General features: G+C 33.0%; 2 protein-coding genes across 3 annotated transcripts; one reads left to right on the forward strand and one right to left on the reverse strand.

Annotated features, from left to right (window-relative positions):
* Window positions 1-570: 570 nt before the first annotated feature.
* LOC120168114 (transcription factor bHLH122-like) lies at window positions 571-2,285 on the forward strand. Its single transcript, XM_039176942.1, has 6 exons — window positions 571-1,134; window positions 1,249-1,505; window positions 1,578-1,754; window positions 1,859-1,924; window positions 1,997-2,065; window positions 2,166-2,285. The coding sequence occupies exons 1-6, from the start codon at window positions 606-608 to the stop codon at window positions 2,223-2,225; spliced, it is 1,158 nt and encodes a 385-aa protein (XP_039032873.1). The 5' UTR covers window positions 571-605; the 3' UTR covers window positions 2,226-2,285.
* A 4,727-nt stretch (window positions 2,286-7,012) lies between these two features.
* On the reverse strand, window positions 7,013-20,988 carry LOC120168113 (beta-glucosidase 12-like). Of its 2 annotated transcripts, none has more exons than XM_039176940.1 (13): window positions 20,843-20,988; window positions 11,727-11,796; window positions 11,574-11,632; window positions 10,250-10,325; window positions 9,098-9,175; window positions 8,902-8,989; window positions 8,507-8,762; window positions 8,227-8,342; window positions 7,932-8,149; window positions 7,801-7,832; window positions 7,532-7,634; window positions 7,317-7,428; window positions 7,013-7,224 (listed from the first exon to the last, which is right to left on the reverse strand). In XM_039176940.1, the coding sequence occupies exons 1-13, from the start codon at window positions 20,951-20,953 to the stop codon at window positions 7,050-7,052; spliced, it is 1,494 nt and encodes a 497-aa protein (XP_039032871.1). In that variant the 5' UTR covers window positions 20,954-20,988; the 3' UTR covers window positions 7,013-7,049. The 2 variants fall into 2 exon arrangements, with proteins under 2 accessions (XP_039032871.1, XP_039032872.1); XM_039176941.1 differs by lacking the exon at window positions 20,843-20,988 and adding an exon at window positions 11,875-12,027.
* Window positions 20,989-21,635: the final 647 nt, after the last annotated feature.

The following is a 21,635-nucleotide window of genomic DNA, read 5'->3' on the forward strand; positions in this document are numbered from 1 at the left end:
TCGTTTCATCTTCTTATTTAGTTTATGTGGATTGATCTTTACTCTTTCTATATTATTATATTTATTTTTAATAAGATTGAGGATAAATTTATTTAACGGTGGAAACACGTGGTGTTTGAAGGATTTTTTTTCCTTGTTCTCTTGAAATTTGTGTTCTTTTCATTGTGTGGCTCACTTTTATTATTATTTTTCTCTAATTAGTGTTATCTTCTTCAGCTTAGTGCTTCAGTTTTCCAGAATACAAAATTGGGTTTCTTTCTGATTTGATTGTAAGTGCTGTTTTGTGGCGAAGAACTCTGGGGAGCTCCTTTTCCAGGTTCCTCTGTTTTTGGAGATGTTTGGTTGCAGGCAGTGATTGAACTTGAGTTTCAGGCCACCTAATTATTGGGATTCTCACTTTGAAGCTCTTGAGATAGATCCACGTGAAAGCGGCTCGTGTTTTCTGGGTCATCGCTTTGTTAAATTTGATGAAGCTTTCCGAGAAAATATTGTTTTACTGAAGCTGCTTTCTTGGGAAACAAACGGAGAGTTTGGTTTCATAGTGGGTCCTCCTAGGCACTTCGATTATTCGATACTGATCTGATTTTTAGTGTTGGAGAAGGGGAATGGAGTCAGAACTTCAACCTCAACAGCATCAAAAACAGATGAACACTGGCTTGACAAGGTATCAATCTGCACCCAGTTCGTATTTTTCCAACATCTTGGACAGAGATTTCTGTCAAGAGATTCTAAACCGGCCGTCGAGTCCCGAAACAGAACGAATTATCGCCCGGTTACTATCGAACAGCGACGATGCCGGTGGCGGTGGCGGGGATAATTCGGAGAACATTTCTGACCAGAATCTGGGCTCGATAACGCCAAACTCACCCCTTAGAGGAACGACAGTAAAAATAGAGCCGCAAACGCAGATAATGACACAAATGAACTACTTTGTTCCACAGAATTTTTCTCAAAGCCAACCTCAACAGCATTTGTCAAATCAGCAACCAAATTCAACCATGGATTACCGGGTTCAGAGCTCGACGGAGATGGCGTGGCCAAAAGAGATGAAGATGGGAAATGGCAATAATTCGATTCTTATTCGACATAGCAGCTCCCCTGCAGGGTTATTATCAAATATAAACATTGAAAATAGTAAGTTTTTTTTTTCATGGCAGTTCATACGGATCTTCATTTTAGAATATAAATGATTATGATTATTAGCTTTCAGTGGTAATTTTTGGCGCTCAAAATCTTTTAAAATTGTAGTCTATGGTGTGATGAGAGGAATGGGAGATTATGGAAGTATCAATAGCGGTAACAAAGCAGCTGCATTTCACTCGGCAAGCAGGCAGCCTCCATCTAGGCTAACGAGTCCGAAACCTAGCTCCGATAACATTTATTCGTCGGGGTTTCCGGGTTCTTCTTGGGACGACTCGATGATGATTTCCGATAACATTTCCGGTGTAAAAAGACTCAACGAAGGCGATAGTTCCGGCTTAGACTTCGACGGAGCAGAAACTCAGGTAGCAAACACATTTAATACACAATGCAGCATTCATTAGTTATATGTGAGCTAACAACGTATACTCTAACAGAACACGATGGTGGCCGAAAACCATCCACCCCAACTTTTGGCTCATCATTTGAGTTTACCGAAGAGTTCGCCGGACATGTCTGCCATCGAGAAGCTATTGCAGTATCAGGATTCGGTTCCGTGCAAGATCCGGGCCAAGAGAGGGTGTGCCACTCACCCTAGAAGCATCGCTGAGAGGGTAACTTTTTCATCTTCTGTTCTCGTTATCAATGAATCGAATACCGATTATTAAAATCGAAAATAGACAATCTTTGATCAATATTTAAGCTTGTTTTCATTCAGGTAAGAAGGACCAAAATAAGCGAACGCATGAGGAAGCTTCAAGACCTTGTTCCAAACATGGATAAGGTAAAAAATCTCGATTTGGATATGAAATTATTTAGGGGGAAAAAAACTGACGTTTTCTTTCCATGCTTGAAGCAAACAAACACATCCGACATGTTAGATTTGGCTGTTGATTATATCAAAGACCTCCGAAAACAGGTGGAGGTATGCTTATAGTGGCATCTACCCAGAAATTGTACTTGTTTTATTGTTGAAAATCCTTTTTATTTTTGCCATTTCGATTCATTCATCTTGTTTTTTTCAGACACTCTCGGAGAATCGTGCAAGGTGTTCGTGTGGTTCCAGGCACCAGCAGCAACAATAGTAGGTGATGATAGGTAAAAAAAACAAGGTAAAATTATTGTAGAAACCGATTCAGCAGCGTAGTAACAAGTGATATTTATGTTGTAATGATGATCTTTTAGGTATAATTACCATTTGCTTTTTGAGCCTATTTTATTGCATGGTTTTCATTTTTCATCGGAAATAAATGAGGAACAAGTCCAATCTGTGTCATAAATGAAATTGGGTTTTTGCGTGGAAGGAATCATCAATGATGTATTGAATTTTGTACAAAGCGGGAAGCAATAATACGTGGCATTTGCTCAACCTTATTTATATTGACGTGAAAACTAATTAGAGGGTTTGCATGGCCTTGTTGTTGCATTGAATCGTTTGACCAAAAAGTTAGATATATAGTTCGAATAAAGTTTTGAGTTATTATTTAATACGATGACGTTAATTAAATTTGTTTATGAAAAAGCATAATATATTTTAAGAGTAATTAATTTTTAAAAAATAGATTATTGAATCATTCAATCAAATGATGAATTGACACGTTACGAAAAATAGAAGTGACCAAAAGGACATTTGTGCCGTTATCTTGTGATAAAAACTACCTTGTATCCCTCTTGCCCCTCTTTTCCATTTATTTTTCTATTTTTTTAATTAAATAATATTGTTATTTGATTGAATAATTTATTTATTGAATTAAATTGATATTAAGATTAAGTTAATAAAATGTAAATAATAATGATTAAATATATAATTATATAAACTTACTTAATTATAACGTTAAAGTTTTACTATTTAAATAGTTAAATGATTTGATCCATAAAACTTTTAGTTCAATGATCAAAATATAATTATCCTTATAATTTAGTGACTATACATATAATTTATCCTAATTGTTACCATTTTGCATTCACATAAAGAGTGGTGATGAAATTAGGGATTGTAATTTAATCCGATTTCGACGGGTTTTGATCTGGTTTGATTTGATGGGTTGGATTTTTTAAAAAATTTTGAGGTTCGAGTCTAATCGGGTTAGATTTTTTAAGAGGCGAGGTTAAGTCGGGCTGAGTGCGGGTGGAGGATGAAAAAAATTTGACCCAACTCGACATGGCCTGAGGATAATAATATAATTTCCTTAAAAATATTATTTTTAATTAAATATTTATTTTATATCGGGTCAAGTCGGATTTATACTTCAAAAAATCAAGTCGAATCGAAATCGAGTGAAGGATATATAATTTTTGGTCAGGTCAAGTGAAAGATATAAAATTTTCGGATCGAATCAAATTCGGGTAGAAGATATATATTTTCGAGTATAGTATGATTGACCAAAAATTCAATCTTAATCCAACCCATTGCAATCCCTATATGGAATCGAAAAAATAGTGGCTAAGATTGGCTGATATCGTAACCCTTATTTATTCCCGTTAGTTTGGTACCAACAGCATATTGTCGTCCAACCCTTTTTACCCTTTTTACATTAATGTCACAAAATGCCTTTTCTTACCCTTTAAACTTTCCTTTCACGTACTCTTTCGGCCTTTTCAGTTTCTTTTACAAGCAGTGAAGAACGGATGCTGGAAAACTAATTTTGGGTTAAATTACAATTTATAAAAACTTTGAAGATTTAATTGATTTTTTAAAACAAAAATTAAAGCATTTAATTATTTTTAAAAAAAAAATTGATGGTCAATCTTAAAAATATTATAAGGATTAATGAAAATTTTCAAAACTTTTGATATTTAATAAAAAAAAGACTTAATAAAAATTTTAAAATTTTAAAAGATTAATTAAGATCTTTTTACATTTCGAGGGATGAAAACAAATTTGCTAAAATATTGGGGCAAATGCTCGAGAAATGACTAGTACACCCAAAACAAAGCATGATAGGACAATATAAGATTTGCCTTTGTATGATGCTCGAGAAACGACTAGTACACCCGAGTCACTCTAGCATTACGACGATCGTTATTTGTTTGTGAATATTTGGATATTGTTCGTTTGGTACATATTCGATGCACATAAATTCTAGGTCATAATGGTACGAATTTTGATACACGTAAATTCTAGATTCGTACACTATGCTCGACTAGGAACGAGATGTGAGCTTTCGATGTATGTAAATTCTAGACCTCACCCTGACCTCTCGAGGATCCTAGGTAGACTAAGGGCCATAAGTTCTTATGCACGTAAATTTTGATTCTTACCTTGAAGGTATCACGTTTTAGATAGGTTAGTATGTTGTCTGAGATGCATATAAATTCCTCCAACCAAGCTACTTGGCCTATCTCATGTTTGTTATGTACTTTTGCATTTATATGACTTAGCATTTCAGCATGTTCATGTAATGAATGCATAGTATTGCATAGTTATTTTCGTGACACTGAGCTTGTGAGCTCAACGTATGGAATGCGTTTTCGTACATAGGTTAGTAGAGGATCGTTGAGGGAACCTATCGCATCTGTCCATTCTAAAATGGCCGATTATCAGAGTATGTCTCGAGTATATGTAGAGGGCATGTATTCTATATGGACCTTGTGTATTCTAGTCATAATTCTATTTTGATTTTCAAACTCGTGGATTGTATTTGTACGTATTTGTATACATTTTGTAAACTTTATTTATATTCTGCATATGGTATGATGGATGTTTTCAATGGTTATAAACTATTTTGAAAATAAATTTTCGGTTGACCAATTTGGTGGTTTTGTGTGGCATCGTAATACATGTTGAGTATGAGTCTCATTTTATTGAATATTTTGAGATTCAATTATTCTTTCATCAGGGGGAGAGAAGAATCATCTGAATGAAAATATAAATGAATTATCATTTTATTTAGATCCTCATACATAGTGATCTGAACTAGAAGTTCATAAGATAATTCATTACAAGTTAACTACAAAAAATATTTACTGACCTAATGAGAGTAATCAAGTCTCATATACAAGCTGAAAATATTTTAAATTTGAATTGAAATCCTAAAAGGATAACATGTTAGAGCAAAAGAATATAAACTATGCCCGAATCATGATAGTTGAATTAGTTCCGAAAGTTAAAAAATTCTCGTAAATAAAAAGTATCACAAGATGGCCATATAGGAGAGGAGATACTCTTAAAGAGACCCAAGACATAACTAATAATACAACTTAGAAGAGTTTCAGCTACCTGAAAAATGAAATAATAATGAGATCTCGATAAGTTATGTCATTACGAGAAATGAATAGAAGAAAAAAAAAAGTTGTCGACAATAATTTTACAAACAATATTTATATAGAAGTAAATAAATAATAGGATCTTGAATTGAAATCTATCCTGGAGTATAGATGTGGAAAATAATTGGCCAAAATGGGAATTATTCAAAGTGAAGTTAAATCAACTTCTAAAACAGGGACAAGTAGTCCAAACATCTAAAGGTGTAATACAAGTAAAGTATAAATGAATAGTTGTAACATATACAATACAACTTTAATCATGAAGATTTTTACTTCGTGGTGGATATAATTACTTTATTACTCTGACAGTTATGGTAAAACTCTATGACGCGTTTAATGATTTGTGGATACATATATAATGATATTTACCTTGAAGGATTGAAATGCCTGAAGCATTTGATTTTTATTTTTTGGAAATTTGTACAAATACATTTCCTTAAATATTTAGATAGAATGGATCATTATTAGTGTATATAATACATCTAAATCGATAAGAGCCTACTTACTCATATGTTTTATAAAGACATATCAAATTATGAAATTGTATACTTTGAATTGAAACTCCTCAAGGAATTTAAAATATAATTCCTAAAGAGTTTCAAAGTATCTTGATTGTTTAAAGAATATTTGAAATAAAAAATTCTTGAAATCAAGTTTTTCTCGACCTGTAGATCGTGTTCTTAAATTAGATCAGTTGAAAAGATGACACATCAAAGTAAACATTTTTTTTTGTTTCCTCACTCATGGTCTTCGAAAGAAGAAAAATCATGTAAATATTTGACGAATCAACATTTTAATATTGTATTCAAGATTGAGTTGTAATACTCAAAGATCTTATGTGATATTATTATGAGGGGGAGTAAATATGTGTTGTGTTCTTTTTTCCTTAACCAAGTTTTGTCCCATTGATTTTCCTGGTAAGTTTTTTAACGAGGTAACATATTATACGTATTAAAGATATGTGTACACTTTTTTCTTTCATTAAGATTTTTTTCCCATAGGGTTTTTATCTTAGTAAGGTTTTAACGAGACACATTATCTTCATAGACATCCAAGGGGGAGTGTTATGAATATTTATTTATATGGAGGGTTATCTCTATCTTTTATCTCTATCTATAGGATAAGAGTTTTATATACTTTACTATTAGGACTTTATTATCAATTAGAGTTAGAGTTATATATGATATCTACTCTTTATGCTTATAAATATGGAGTACAGAGAAAACATTGTACATAACTCGATTTTAGGAAATAATACAATTCTCCCATTTTACTCTTATATCTCTTGTTCTTCTTGTTCCTATTATTGCTTCGTTTTATTTATTTTATAACAAAAACTGATATATATCATATATATTTTTCAATATTCAAAAACAAAATTTTATTATATTTGAATTCAAATTGATTAATTAAAAGATTATATATAAGATAAAAAATTTAATCCAAATTTAAACATTACTAGTGATGGATTTATAAACACATAACACTTTATACATAACAACAACTCAGAAAATAAAGTACACCACCACTAATCAGGAAATACACAAAAAAAATAACACACAATTTATAGCAACTGTTACAGAACAATTGGCAAAGAAAAACACACCTAGTAACAAATCTAAGAACCGCAAGGGAAAACATCATCATGTTTGTTTCTTGAGAAAATTTTTGAACCAATTGGCCGAGAGTTTTGGGTATCTTTTCAACCCATCTTTGTAGTCTACAAAGTTCAAGCCGAATCTTACGGTATAACCATCTCCCCATTCAAAGTTATCCAATAGCGACCATGCAAAATACCCTTTCACATTCGCACCATCCCTAAGCATCAAGACAAAAAAAAATCATAAGAATTGATTACATTATATTTTGTACCAAAGAAACAAATTAGTAAAAAAAAAAAAAAACCTTACTTAATTGCACTTTGAAGTGACAAAAGATGTCGACGAAGGTATTCGATCCTCCCTTTATCAACAAGAGCTTCTTTTAACGGCAATGAGGTATTCTTATAGGTATCACCAACCCCTACATGTTTATTTTCATAATCAAATTAAAATTTGTAACAAAAATGTATATTTTAGCACATTTAAGAACATATATATATATATATATATGAGTATGCACATACCATTTTCAGTGATATAAATCAAGGGATTGTTGTACTTTTTCTTAGTGTAAAGTAAAATGTTTCGAATTCCTCTTGGGTACATACGGATCCAACTTGTACCTGTCTACACCATTTCAATTCAAGAAAATCGAAAAAGGTTTAGAAACATGGTATTCCTCTTTTAAGTCATTTAGCTACTATGAGGTAATACTCGATAAGTTTACGATCGAATCCCATTATGAACGTTCTAGATAAGAGATTATAAACATTCTAGATAATTGGTTGCTCACCTTAGGACCAATAGGAATGCCATTATGCTCAGCTGCAATAGTGACAAATTATGCTTTCATTAGTAAATGAGCTAATCATAGATTTGGAAGTCAATCTTAAGTTTGGTTGGCATTTTGAACCGATGACTCACATGAAATAGTAGTACGAGCATCTGTCAAGAAGCTTGGCTTCCCAACATTAAGCTTAGGAGTATCAGCTGCATAATTTGTAGTGTAGTAGTTCAATCCAAGAAAATCAAATGACCCTCTAAGGATCTCAGCTTGTGTTTTGTTGAATTTAGGCAAACGGTTTCCGACTAGAGATTGCATGGTGTGTGGATAGTTTCCGATGGTCATTGGGTCCATAAACCTGCAAAAATAGAACACCATAAAATATTGAAATGAAGATGAACTGGAATTACTATAATTAATAAGTACAAAACTAACCATCCGAATATGAAGTCCATGGCTCTTGAAGCAGCATTTTGCTGGTGTGTTGCATTTGAAACTGGAACATACCAGGCTGCATTTAATGAGACCCCAATCTTACCCTTTTGAGTTGCCTGTTAAGATTCACATTCACTTTTTTAGAAGGTTTTGAAGAATATCAAAATTCACCCTTAATGTTTTAACGTTTCATTTTTTATAAGAATGATGATTTTTATGCCTCGACTAAACTAAGGATGGAGAAACTAGCTTAGGTAATGAGGCATTTATGTTTCATCACCTGATATTTTTGGCGATAGAGTTTTACAGAAACCGCATGAGCAAGAAGTAGATGGTGAGCCACCAAGTATGGCTCGATCCCAGAATCGCCACCGGTGCAGTTTCGGTTTTGCCAATCGGAACAACGACCTGGTGGTGCGACCCCAGATGCATATCCACTAGTAGTATAGCTCCATGGCTCATTCAATGTGATCCAATACTTTACTCTGTTGCCAAATTCCTTGAAGCAAACAGCAGCATAATCTCGAAAGTCATCCCTGACATTACATAAACAGAAATTGAAATGAAAGTTTCGTTTGATAAAGTTCTTCAAATTTCACGATAAAAGTTGCTGTGTAATGTGCTACAAATATATTACAACTTATGGTTCACAAGAGTGAAGTTCTAATTACTTACACAATACGGGGACTTAAGAAACCGCCATATTCATCCTCTAAGGCTTGAGGAAGATCCCAATGGAAGAGAGTCACAAAAGGCTGTATACCTAAGTATTTTTCACAATAATTCCAATTAGCAAGAACCCTAAAAGTATTTTCAACAATAAGTTTAAAATCATGTTAATTCAAACTACAAAGTTAAGATGAATTCAAACCATTAGCTAAGAGCTCATTGATGAGATTGTTATAAAAGGCAACTCCTTCCTTGTTCACACCCCCACTTACCTTTCCATCTGCAACCACAAATACACAACAATACAACATCATATAACACTTCGAAGATTTATCAATGAGACCTTTGTCTTGGTTTAATGAAAAAGTGGAAGTTAGGTAATCTTTTTGAGATGTCGGATTTGAGTCTTATATTACATAAATCATAGACGATCTCTTTAAATTTAATTTGATTTATGTCTCAAAATGTGTAAGTCTTGTCTAAATTTATTCTAATTTTGATATAAATATATTAGAGTATAGAAAGATTAAGATTTGTTCAGAATTTATATTTAAGATTATATGTCAATTAAAGACTTGAGAATAAAACATATATTTTAGAAAGACCCAAACTTGACAATTTATCTTAAAATACTGAAGTTTAGGACGTTTTAACATCTATACTTGACAATTATTCTCATAGTGATACTTATGACTATCGTTGTTTAATTTATACTTTGGATTAAGTTGAAATTCTTTTATTTTCTCTCAATATTTTCAAATGGGATGAGTTTTACTCGGCCCTACGTGAACGCACAAACGTTGAATGTTCATAGTAATTTAAGGGGGATGAATATCCCCGCCGAAAGTAGAGTGATGGTGCAAAGGCAAACATCAAATTTATCATGATAATTGAACGTACAACTTATTTAATTTACACACTTTTCTTTTATTTTTATATAATCTATTATTAAACTAAGTTGTGAAATTATTAAAATGATATTTTTATTTAGTTATTAAATAAAGTAATTAAAAATCACTTATTTAAGGATGAATCTCACATCTAATATCATTTATATAAATATATTTTACCTCTGAACCTATTTTAAAATATTTCATTTCATCCATAATATAAATGTGATAAAATTTAATATTTATAGTTTATTCAGTTAATTTATATATATGTAAAAAATTTGAGAAAATAAAAATATTTAATAATTATCCAATTGAGTTAGAAATTTCAGCTATTAAGTATATCTAAAATTAAATATATAAAATACGATGTTTTTAAAATTCAAGGTATATAACGATTAAATTATTAAATTTGACATAAGTATTAAAGTAATTCGTTAAATAAATTAATATATATAACTTACCTGGCAAAATTCTTGACCATGAGATCGAGAATCTATATGCATCTAATCCCATTTCTCTCATAATCCCAACATCTTCCTGTAAAGCAAGTGCCATGTGAAACACGTGTGTATTATTCTTCCTAGGTTAATAAATGACAAATAGGTTAATAAAAACCCACATGTGTTAAAATAGTACTTATCTATTAATGGGTCAATAATATTCCTGTTATCTCATCTTATGTGAATTAAAATTATGATATTTGTCATAATGTAATATCTTTACTTAAGAAAAAATATTCATATTGATAATCTAATATTAGGTATTTATTAAAAATAATTTAAGAAAATTGTAAAGTAATATTTAGTTAAAATACTTTTAGTGATTGACGATACATAAACATTCAGTAGGCACAGCTATTCAACTATGAGTTTTTTTTAGGAAGAATAACATCTTTTACGAGAGACTTTACTCAAAAAATTCTTATACTAACTATGTTATTAAAGTACATAAAATATTACATTAGATATTTTAGAAGTACAAGTATCACTTAATCATTTTTAAAGTACAAGTAATATGTTAGACATTTTTAAAATATAGGTACTACGTTAATAAATTATATCAAATTACATTATCTAAATATGGTATTATCTGATAATAATAATAATATGACCGGTGATAGTTAGGGGTGAATAAAAATTACTTTTTTTGGATTAATATGGGGTAAACAAGGTAATATGTGTTTAAAGAACACTCTAAACCTTTTTAGCATTGAACGTTTATACCTTTGATATTCATGGTGTTCGAACCTGGATTCTCAAGAAATAAAAACAATTCTTTTACTGCGAAAATCTATTGGTGCGGGTGAATAAAATTAGATTTAATTAAGAAAAGATAATTTTTTTTATATTTTGAGTTGTTTAAGTCATTAGAATTATTTTAAATTTTAAATTATTTTTTAAATTTGAGACGAATTTAAATTTATAAAGTTGAATAACTAAAAAATTAAAATCTAAACTATATTGTTTAATCATTAACTAAGTAATTTGATTATTTTATATTTTGGTCTTAGTTTTCTTGCTTTTTTTAGTTTCACCTTTATTTTAAGTTTTTTTTATCAAATTAAAATTGCACACTCTTGTATTTTATATTTGAATTCTTATTTCTAAAAACAATTTTTTTTATAATTTAGTCTCCATTTTATATGATTTTCTCATTTCTTCCATTTCTCTTATATTTTAAACGTATTTTTTGATTAGGTTCCATCAAATATTCACCTCTAAGCTCTAACAGTAATGACGGCCACAGTGACAGAGTAAAGAAAGTAAAAATGAAAATAGAGAATACCTTATAGCGATGATAGGAATCAATTGCCACGTCTCCATTGCTTCCATCTGCTACCTTTTCTGCAAAATCTCCATCGTCACACAAAAATTAGTGCTTCTCTCAAATCGTTTAATCATATTTCAAAAACAAAAAAAAAGTTAAAAGACGATGGACCTGGATGCTTGTGAGTGAAAGTATCCCATACACTTGGACCTCTGCCTCCTTCTTTAGCTGCACCTTCGTACTGATTTGTTCACCATAACAGATCCCCAAAATCAAATTTAAATTCATTCAAAGATCAAATCGATCTAACTTGCCTTACCTGGTAAGCTGATGATGCTGTTCCAAAGACGAACACAGCGGGAAAGCTTTTACGATGGAGCGAAGGTGAGGAACCACTGACTCTGCTATCGACTGATAATAACCCAACCAATATCCAAACAAGAAGAAGACACCGGGTTTGAATCGCCATTTCCCTTTTTTCTTTCTCTGCTTTGGTTTTAGGGGCCTAATTAGCGGGCCTTTTTAAACAGAAAGGGACAGAAAATAATCAAGTGGGTAAACTATATTTCAGCTAACTCAATTATAAGATAGCTTATAAATAGGTTATGATTTTTATAAAACATTTAATTTAATCACTCAATTAAAATATTATTACAAATAGATCACTCCGTCCTTAAAATTGAAATGGAATAGTTAAGTGGCATGCTATAATAACAATTTCAATCCTAAAAACTTATACATTATATCATTTTGGTCCTAATTTAATAAATATAACATTTCATGTCTAAAAATTCTATAAATTTAATGTGTCCTTCTCACAAATTGTTTATTCTTAACCGTTCATCATCATCTCTACTTGGGTATCCTTGTTAACTCTAGAGTACTCCATTTGAAATCATCGATTAATAAAATACATAAATCTATAAATGTAAAGGTATTATCGTTGATTGTTTTAATATTTGATTTTGATTAGTGTCTACACTAAGATTAAATACTTATTGAAATCTATTTAAAATCTTTTATGAGAAACATCCAGGTTTTAGTTGTTACTGCCACATGATTTTCTATTAGAAAAATCAACGTTTCATATTATTACGCATTTTTTAGTAAGTTCATATTTTTTAAAGGTTTCACTTTTCCTTTTTATTTTAAAATAAACTAATAATTGAGCGACTAAAACTGTTATCATACTGACAACTTAAATATTTTGACTCAATTTTAACAATATAGTGACTTGTAACACTATTTTAATTGACTGATTAAATTATAAATTTTAAAAAAGTTATGAACTATATATAACCAAACTAATAATTGAGAGACCTGAAATGTAATTTACCTTAAATATATGACCGTTATATCTTGGACAAGTGAGTATTTATTTGTTTATTTGATGTTCAACAAGTCCAAGCTAACTAGCTAAGTGTATAGAAGAATACCTAAAGCTAACAGCCAAAAGTCATTAAAATATGTTTGAAATAAGAAAAAAGTGGGTGGTGATAGTCTGATAGAACATGTGAGCTCAATTATACGTTACATTTAATTGGGATTATCATTTAAATAAGGTAAACTATGCCAATGGTCACTAATGTTAGGGTAAATGTTTGTTTTTCCTACTGATGTTTAAAAAGTTATAAATCGGCCACTAACATTATCGTTTGTTACAAAATGGTTAATCAATTTTAACAACCGTTAATAGGCGTGAAAGAAAACATAGTTAGACAGTTATCTGCTGAGTTGGATCCTTGACAACCATTAATAAGCATTTGATTTGTTCCGATTTGTTTTATTGCCTAAAGTTTTTATTTTTTTCAGGACTCAACGTTAAATTTTGAACATGATACTAAAATGAAACAAAAAACTAAACTTTAGGTATGATTTTAAAAAAATTAAAAGTTTAAGTACTAAAATAAATAAAAATGATAGTTAGGTACTAAACACTTAATTTACCTATTTAAAACCACTTCTTATATACATGTATAATCATATGTTCCTTGACCAAGTCTAAGATAGGATAAAATATAGACATGCAATAATAAGGCCAAAAAGAAAAGAAAAAAATATATTTATATACGATAGAAGATAGTGGGCCAATTATCATTGCACTAAACAATTTTTTTTTTTTATGGGAGTTCACCTTGTGTGCTAGGATGTGCTCTATAATTCTATCAAAGGAGGGAGACAAGGCATAAAACACTTAAGGGACAAGGCTTAAAACACTTAAGGTTCCAAAATGAGGCTTTCCTCTTTAAACTAGCCTACAAACTTACTAATAGAACCGATTTCTGTGGGTGCAGGTGATGCGAAGCAAATACAAAATGAAAGAGATACTACCTGAAGAGTTGGAAAAAAGGGGAGGATCTCAATTATGGAACCACATTTGCTCTTTATGGCCCAAGTTTAAGAAGAATATATGCTGGAATATTGTCAATGGGAACCATGTGGAATTCTGGCACGACATATAGTTAGACAATACGGGAGCTCTATCCAGGCTTTGTAATCAGCCAATGGAAGTGGAAAATGACAAGTCTAAAGTCAAGGATATGGTTAATCAGAGTGTAACTTGGTATTGGAATAAGTTAACAACGTTACTCTCGGCACAGGTTATTAGCATGCTGAAGCCACACCACCTCCAGTGGAGGAGAACCTTTCGGACTCCCCGGGCTGGATCCCCTCGGAGAAAAGGGTATTCTCAGTCAAATCTGCATACAATTTGATTGTAAATAATAACAGTACAGTGGAAGAGAAGTTATGGTGCACCATTGCCAAGCACAAAAACCTTCCCAAGGTTAAATCATTTTTATGGCTTATTGGAAGAAAAATATTGACCAATTCAGAAAAAGCAAGCAGACACATGACGGTTGACGAAAGCTGTCATATGTGCGGATACGAGACTGAAGACATAAACCATGCGTTGAGATTTTGCCCTACAACCTTATTGATTTGGGCGGATCTGCTAGAATCGGGAAAAATGGAGCAATTCCTAAGCAACAATATCGATAATTGGATCCTCGAGAACCTTGAACTAACCTAGTCCCCATCTTCAAGAGTTGAAAACTGGCTTACCTTCTTCAGCCCAACAATCTGGTATATTTGGAAGAGAAGAAACCAGACTATCTTTGACCCAGAAATGGTTGAAAGAGAATCAATTATCCAACAAGCTCTTCGTATAACTCAGAAGATTCTGGACTCTGAAACAACACTCTCTGGTATCTCTCACACTAGGAATAATATCCGGACCAAATGGAAGAAACCTGGAATCAATTGTTATAAGATTAACACCGATGGAACCAAACAACATAACACAGGAAAAGCAACGTGTGGAGTGGTTGCAAGGGACCACAATGGAGTCAGGCGTTGGGGATTTGGCAAAAAAATAGGAATTTGCACTGTTCTGGAAGCAGAATTGTGGGGGTATTCATGAGGGTTTAAAAGTAGCTTGGATGATTAGGGAAAGAAATGTGACGCTGGAATCAGACAATAAGGAGGTTGTTAACCTTATCAAGAATAGATCGGTTGAACAAATAAAGTTAACGATTCTACAGCACATTGAGAAGCTATTAAGGATGAATTGGGTGGTTGATCTGAAATATATATCAAGAGATGCCAATGGCGTTGTTGATCTCGTTGCTAAATAGATGTGGAATCGACATGAGGATTTTGTATTTCTACAAAATCCCCCAAAGGAAGCAGAGGGTTATTATTAGCTAATATAACGGGCAGCTGGGCTGACCTCATTTACCTGTACTCAACGAAAAAAAACAAATTTCTTTTATGTAACTGTTAATAGATCTATTGTCTCGATTATTTATTTATTTATTATCTAAAGAGTTTAATTCAACACTGCGATATAATTGAACAAAAAAATTGATTAATTAAAAACTGAATTAAATTGTATTTTTCGAACGTTTTATTTTATTAAAATAAAATATAAAAGCTAATAAAAAAACTGACAATGACAATCAAAATTAACTAAATTAAAAATTAATAAACTATTAAAAAGCACTCAAACCGAACAAAATCATATACGCACTTGATAGCGGTCAAACCAGGAGGCCATTAATAAACAAAAGACTCGTAGTCTCGTAGACAAGTTTAAACTTTTGAAGTTGGAAGGTAGAAAAAACAATCCATCGAATTAAACAACTTCAATAATTAAAGAGATAAATATTATTCTTTAAAATTTTAGATTTGAACATATCATCAGAGATATTTGAATGTTAATTGTTTCAGACTTGAATTTTTTTAAAATAACAATTATCTCTTTAATTATTGAGATTATTTAATTTTTATACGAGTTCAGATTTTTTTAATTAAAAATATTAAGAAATAGAGTTTAGATATTCAAAATCATAAGATAGGACTTTTTAATCAACCGTGTCAAAGCCTTTTGTTGGTAGAGAAATTTAAATCTTTGCTCGTTAATTTTCACTTATATTTTTACGAGTCACTCTTAAACTGTAAACATAAAAAAAGAGTTTGGTTTCCGAGTTTTTGTGAATGAACGGAAATAAGTGTTACGAAATGTTTCTCTGGTTTGAATGCCGAGTACTTTGGGATAATTTTTTGTTGAATATAATCGGGTAAAGAAAATAGAAAGAACACTAGAATTTTAACTAGGTTTAGCAATGTGATCGGTGCCTTAAGCGGCGCTAGTTTTTCATTCAATATCTCATAGGTTTAGGTTACATCTCCTTTTATAATAAATAAACCCTGATACATGTTTACAAAAATAACCTTGTACCATATCGCGGGACCGCAACCCCCGCACCCCTAACCCACATAATCGTAACCCCCACTACGAGATTTTCTCGGTATATTTATGAGTCATACCTAACAAATCTCCACATTGGAGAATATCATGCCCCTTAGGAAATATTCAGTGTGGGTTGGATTACCTTACTTCTTTAACAACTCGAAACACTCAACAAGTCCAAACAATGCATGAACTTGTCTGTCGTAACTGGCTTGGTGAACATATCAGCGACATTCTCATCAGTATGTACCTTATGTAACAAAATCTCTCCTGATACAACCAACTCTCTGATCTTGTGAAACCTTACATCAATATGCTTAGTTCTATCACGATATACCTGATTCTTAGCCAAGTGAATAGTACTTTGATTGTCACAAAGTAACTGAACTCCACCTTGTTGAACACCCAACTCCTTCACTAAATCAGTAAGCCATAAAGCTTTTTTTGCAGCTTCAGTCGCTGCCATGTATTTAGCTTCAGTTGTAGATAATGCCACAACAGATTGAACAGTAGACTTCCAAAAAATAGGCCCTCCATCAAGAGTAAAGACATACACTGTCGTAGATCTTCTATTATCCAAGTCACTCGCATAGTCTGAATCCACATATCCTACAACCAAGGGATTATCCCGCTGACTACCAAAAACAATTCCATGTCCTACCATACCCTTTAAGTACCGAAAGATCCACTTAACTGCTTTCCAATGTTGCTTACCAGGTTTAGACATGTACTTACAAACTTGACTAACAACATGAGCTAAATCAGGACGAGTACATACCATTGCAAGAAACCAACAGTATTACAATACGGAACCTTTGACATATATTCAGCTTCCTTATCTGTCTTAGGGCACTGTTCTGATGAGAGCTTAAAGTGATTCACTAATGGAGTGTTCACTGGTTTTGCGCTGCTCATCGCAAATCTTTCTAGCATTTTCTCAACATAACCCCGTTGAGATAGCCACAGTTTCCTTGAGTCTTTGTCCCTGTAAATTTCCATTCCAAGAATTTTCTTTGCAGCACCTAAATCTTTCATATCAAATTCCTGACTCAATAAAATTTTCAAACCGATAACATCATCCATGTTCTTTGCAGCAATTAACATATCATTACCATACAGTAACAGAAAAATAAAAGAACCATCATCAAGGCTCTTAACATTGACACAACAATCATACTCACATCGCTTGTAGTCAATCTTGATCATATATGAGTCAAACCGCTTGTACCATTGTCTTGGAGATTGTTTTAACCCGTACAAAGATTTTTTCAATCTGCAAACTAAATGCTCGTTTCCAGGTTGAGTGAAACCTTCAGGTTATTGCATGTAGATATGCTCCTCTAAATCACCATGCAAAAAAGCAGTTTTAACATCCATCTGCTCTAAACGCAAATCCCAACTAGCCACCAATGCAAGTATTGCTCGGATTGAAGTGTGTCTGATCACAGGAGAAAAAATTTCATCATAATCAACTCCTTTCTGCTGTGAAAAACCCTTTGCTACCAAACGAGCCTTGAACTTTTCCCCCTCTTTTTCTGTTACTGCTGGTTTCTTCTTATACACCCATTTGCAACCAATAGTCTTCTTACCCTCGGGAAGGCGAACTAACTCTCATATATGATTGTGATTCAAAGACTCCATCTCATTAACCATGGTAGCCATCCACTTGTCGTTTTCCTGACTAGTAACAGCATCATGAAAAGTAATTGGATCATCACTGCTAACAGTAAGTGCAAAAGAGACCAAGTCTTCAAAACCTAATCTGTTTAGAGGCTTTATATTCATCCGTCTCACCCTGTCTCTGGCGATTCTATAATCATGCAAATCATCCGTAGCGGAACCACCAGAAGTCGGTTAAGAAGTTTCTATTTTCTCAACTAGAAAATGCTCGAAATCTACCACTGTCGTGTATTTCTTCTACTACAACATGGGTTATTCATAAAAAGTAACATCTCTACTGATCATAATTTTCTTCGCAACTGGATCCCAGAACTTGAATCCTTTGACACCTTTCTTGTAACCCAGAAAAATGCACTTATTTGATTTTGCATCAAGTTTGGATCTCTCATCAGCAGGTACATGCACATAAAACAGGACAACCAAAAATTCGTAAGTGATCAATAGTAACACCATGACCAGTCCATACCTCTTCTGCAACTTTCCCAGCCAATGATGCCCTTGGCGATCTATTGATAAGATAACACGCCATGTTAACAGCCTCAGCCCAGAAGTTTTTGGGAAGCCCCGCATTCAACCGCAAATATCTGGCTCTTTCATTCAATGACCTGTTCATCCGTTCCGCAACACCATTCTGTTGTGGTGTCTTGCGCACTGTAAAATGCCTCTTAATCCCATGCTCCTTACAGAAGTTTAGAAACTGTGTACTCCATACCATTGTCAGACCGCAAACACTTGATTTTTCGTCATGTTTGGTTTTCTACCTCAACTTTTCACAGCTTGAACTTCTCAAAAACGTCAGACGTCTGTTTCAAAAAATACACCCAAACTTTCCGTGAAAAATCGTCAATAAAAGTAACATAATACATTGATCCACCCAAAGACGATGTGAAAGGCCCCCATACATCAGAATGCACATAATCAAGAATCACTTCAGTTTTGTGCTTCCCAGTCTTGAAACGAACTTTAGTCTGTTTACCAAGAACACAATACTTGCAAAAATCGAGCTTACAACTTTTAACACCATGCAACATATTTTTTTATATAATTCATCCATATCACGTTCACTAAGATGAGCAAGACGCATATGCCACAGTTTGGTAGTATCATCATAGGACTCAACAGAATGAACTCCACCTACAGTGGTACTCCCTAACAATATGTAAATATTTCCTGCAGTCATTTTTCCTTTCATCACAGTCAAAGCTCCTTTAACAATCCAAATAGTTTCCCTATCCTCATCAGCCTTAGGGATAAAATCATTCTTGTGCAAAGTGCTCAAAGAAATCAAATTCTTCTTTAAATCTGGGATATACCGAACACCACACAACGTCCGAACAAAACCATCATACATCTTAATTCTGACATCACCAATACCAACAATATTGCAACATCAATCATCATCCAAATAAACAGAACCAGAATTAACCGACCTGTATGTCGAAAACTATTCCTTATTTGGCGTGATGTGATAAGAACATTCAGAATCAAGAATCCAGACATCTGTTAGTTGAGTCGTTGAAATAGAGAGCATATCACCCTCACTGCAATCAGAATTGTCATCCTCGACCACATTCACAGACTTGGATGAGTCATCATGCTTCTCATCAGTCTGCTTTTTCAACTTCGGACAGTCTCGCTTCATATGTCCCACCTCTTTGCACTTGTAACAGTGAATTGTCTTCTTATCCCTAGATTTGGATCTGAAATTTTGCTTCCCAACCTTGCCTTCTCTGGCTTCCGTCCACGGTCTCGATTACCCTTGACATATAAGCTATCAGCTTGAGAGTTGTCACATGCATTCTGCTTTCGCTGGTTGTGAGCCAACAAGGCTGCAGTGATCCCCTCAACTTTAATAGTCTCTTTCCCATATGTAAGAGTAGTTACCATGTGTTCGTAAGAGGGAGGCAACGAACACAACAGAATAATCACTTTGTCTTTATCCTAAATTTTCACATCAAGTCGAGCCAAATCAGAAACGATTTGATTGTAGACATTCACGTGTTGCGCCAAATCATGATCGTTATGCATCTTCAGCCCATACAGGCACTGCTTTAGATACAGTTTAGTCGTTAACGATTTGGACATAAACTGACTTTCCAACTTCTTCAAATTTCATCTAGAGACGATAGATGCATGACGTGATACATGACCTCGTCCGTCAAACATAATCATATGGTTTCTGTCGCTTGCTGTTGTAATTCTCCTAATCTTCCTCCTCATCGACGCCGACTTTGTAGGTCGTAAAGCCTTCAGGATCCCTTGCTGCGCTAACAGATCCTTCAACCTTGTTTGCCATAATCCGAAGTTACCCTGACCATAGAATTTCGCAACTTCGAATTTGGATCCTGATATCTGATACCAATTGTTGAATAATCGGGTAAAGAAAACAGAAATAACACAAGAATTTTAACGAGGTTCAGTAATGTGCTTACGTCATCGGTGCCTTAAGCGGCGCTAGTTTTTCATTCAATATCTCATAGGTTTAGGTTACATATCCTTTTATAATAAATAAACCCTTGAACATATTTACAAAAATAACCATATACCATACCGCAGGACCGCAGCCCCCGCACCCCCAACTCACATAATCGTAACCCCTATTACGAGACTTTCTCGGTATATTTATGAGTCATACCTAACATTTCCAAAGCAAAATTTAATGGAGAACATGAGAAATTAAAAGAGAAGTTAAAGGCGATGGACCTGAATGCTTGTGAATGAAAGTATCGCATATACTTGGACGTCTACCTCATTATTTAGCTGCACCTTCATACTGAACAAAATTTCCCAGAAAATTTTCATTAGACCTCCCAACTTAAACTTATTCGGTAGGAATCAAATCGATTTGATTTACCTGGTAAGATGACGACGCTGTTCCGAAGACGAATCCAACAGGAAAACTTCTACGACTGAGCGAAGGCGAATCATTGAATTTTCCATCAACTGATAATACGCCAACAAACATCCAAACAAAGACTAGACGTCAGCTTCGAATCGCCATTTTCTTTTCTGTGTTTTGGATTTTTTATTCAATGGGTATAATTCGCCCCCTTTTTAAGGAGAAAATGGATGGTAACCAAAATCAATGACGGTTACATTTCTTGGACAAGTGAAAGTAGTTATTTCTTTTTCTTTTTCCGGACAAAATAAAGCCTAAAGTTTTCGAGAACATTTATTTTAAAAAAAATTAATTAAATCCTTATTTTTTTTATACCCGTTTTGAATTGTAAAATTTTAAAAAGTTAAATTATTTAAGTTTTTTAATTATTTTTTTAACAATGGCAACGAAATCCTATTAATAATGGAATGAATCAAAATTACAATTCAACAGAATAAATAGATAAATTTGGAGGCAATAGTCACTAAAATAATCAAACAAAAGTAAATAATAAACCTAAGAATATCGGGGGGGAATTTAAACATTCCATTGAAAATGACGACTAATATTAAAATTCAATAATCATCGTACAAACTCCTTGTCTCTATCAAATGAGACGCTTGATGAAGTGATAAAGGAGTGGAGAGAGAACCAAATAATCTAGCAGGCTACTTTGCTACACAATTCTGATTACATCGGCAAACAACCTTTACCAAAAAGATGGGATATGACTATACGTGACCACCGACTAATCAATCAGAAAACAAAT

The sequence above is a fragment of the Hibiscus syriacus genome, unplaced genomic scaffold (assembly GCF_006381635.1).
Source record: "Hibiscus syriacus cultivar Baekdansim isolate YM2019G1 unplaced genomic scaffold, ASM638163v2 tig00111708_pilon, whole genome shotgun sequence".
Lineage (NCBI taxonomy): Eukaryota > Viridiplantae > Streptophyta > Magnoliopsida > Malvales > Malvaceae > Hibiscus > Hibiscus syriacus.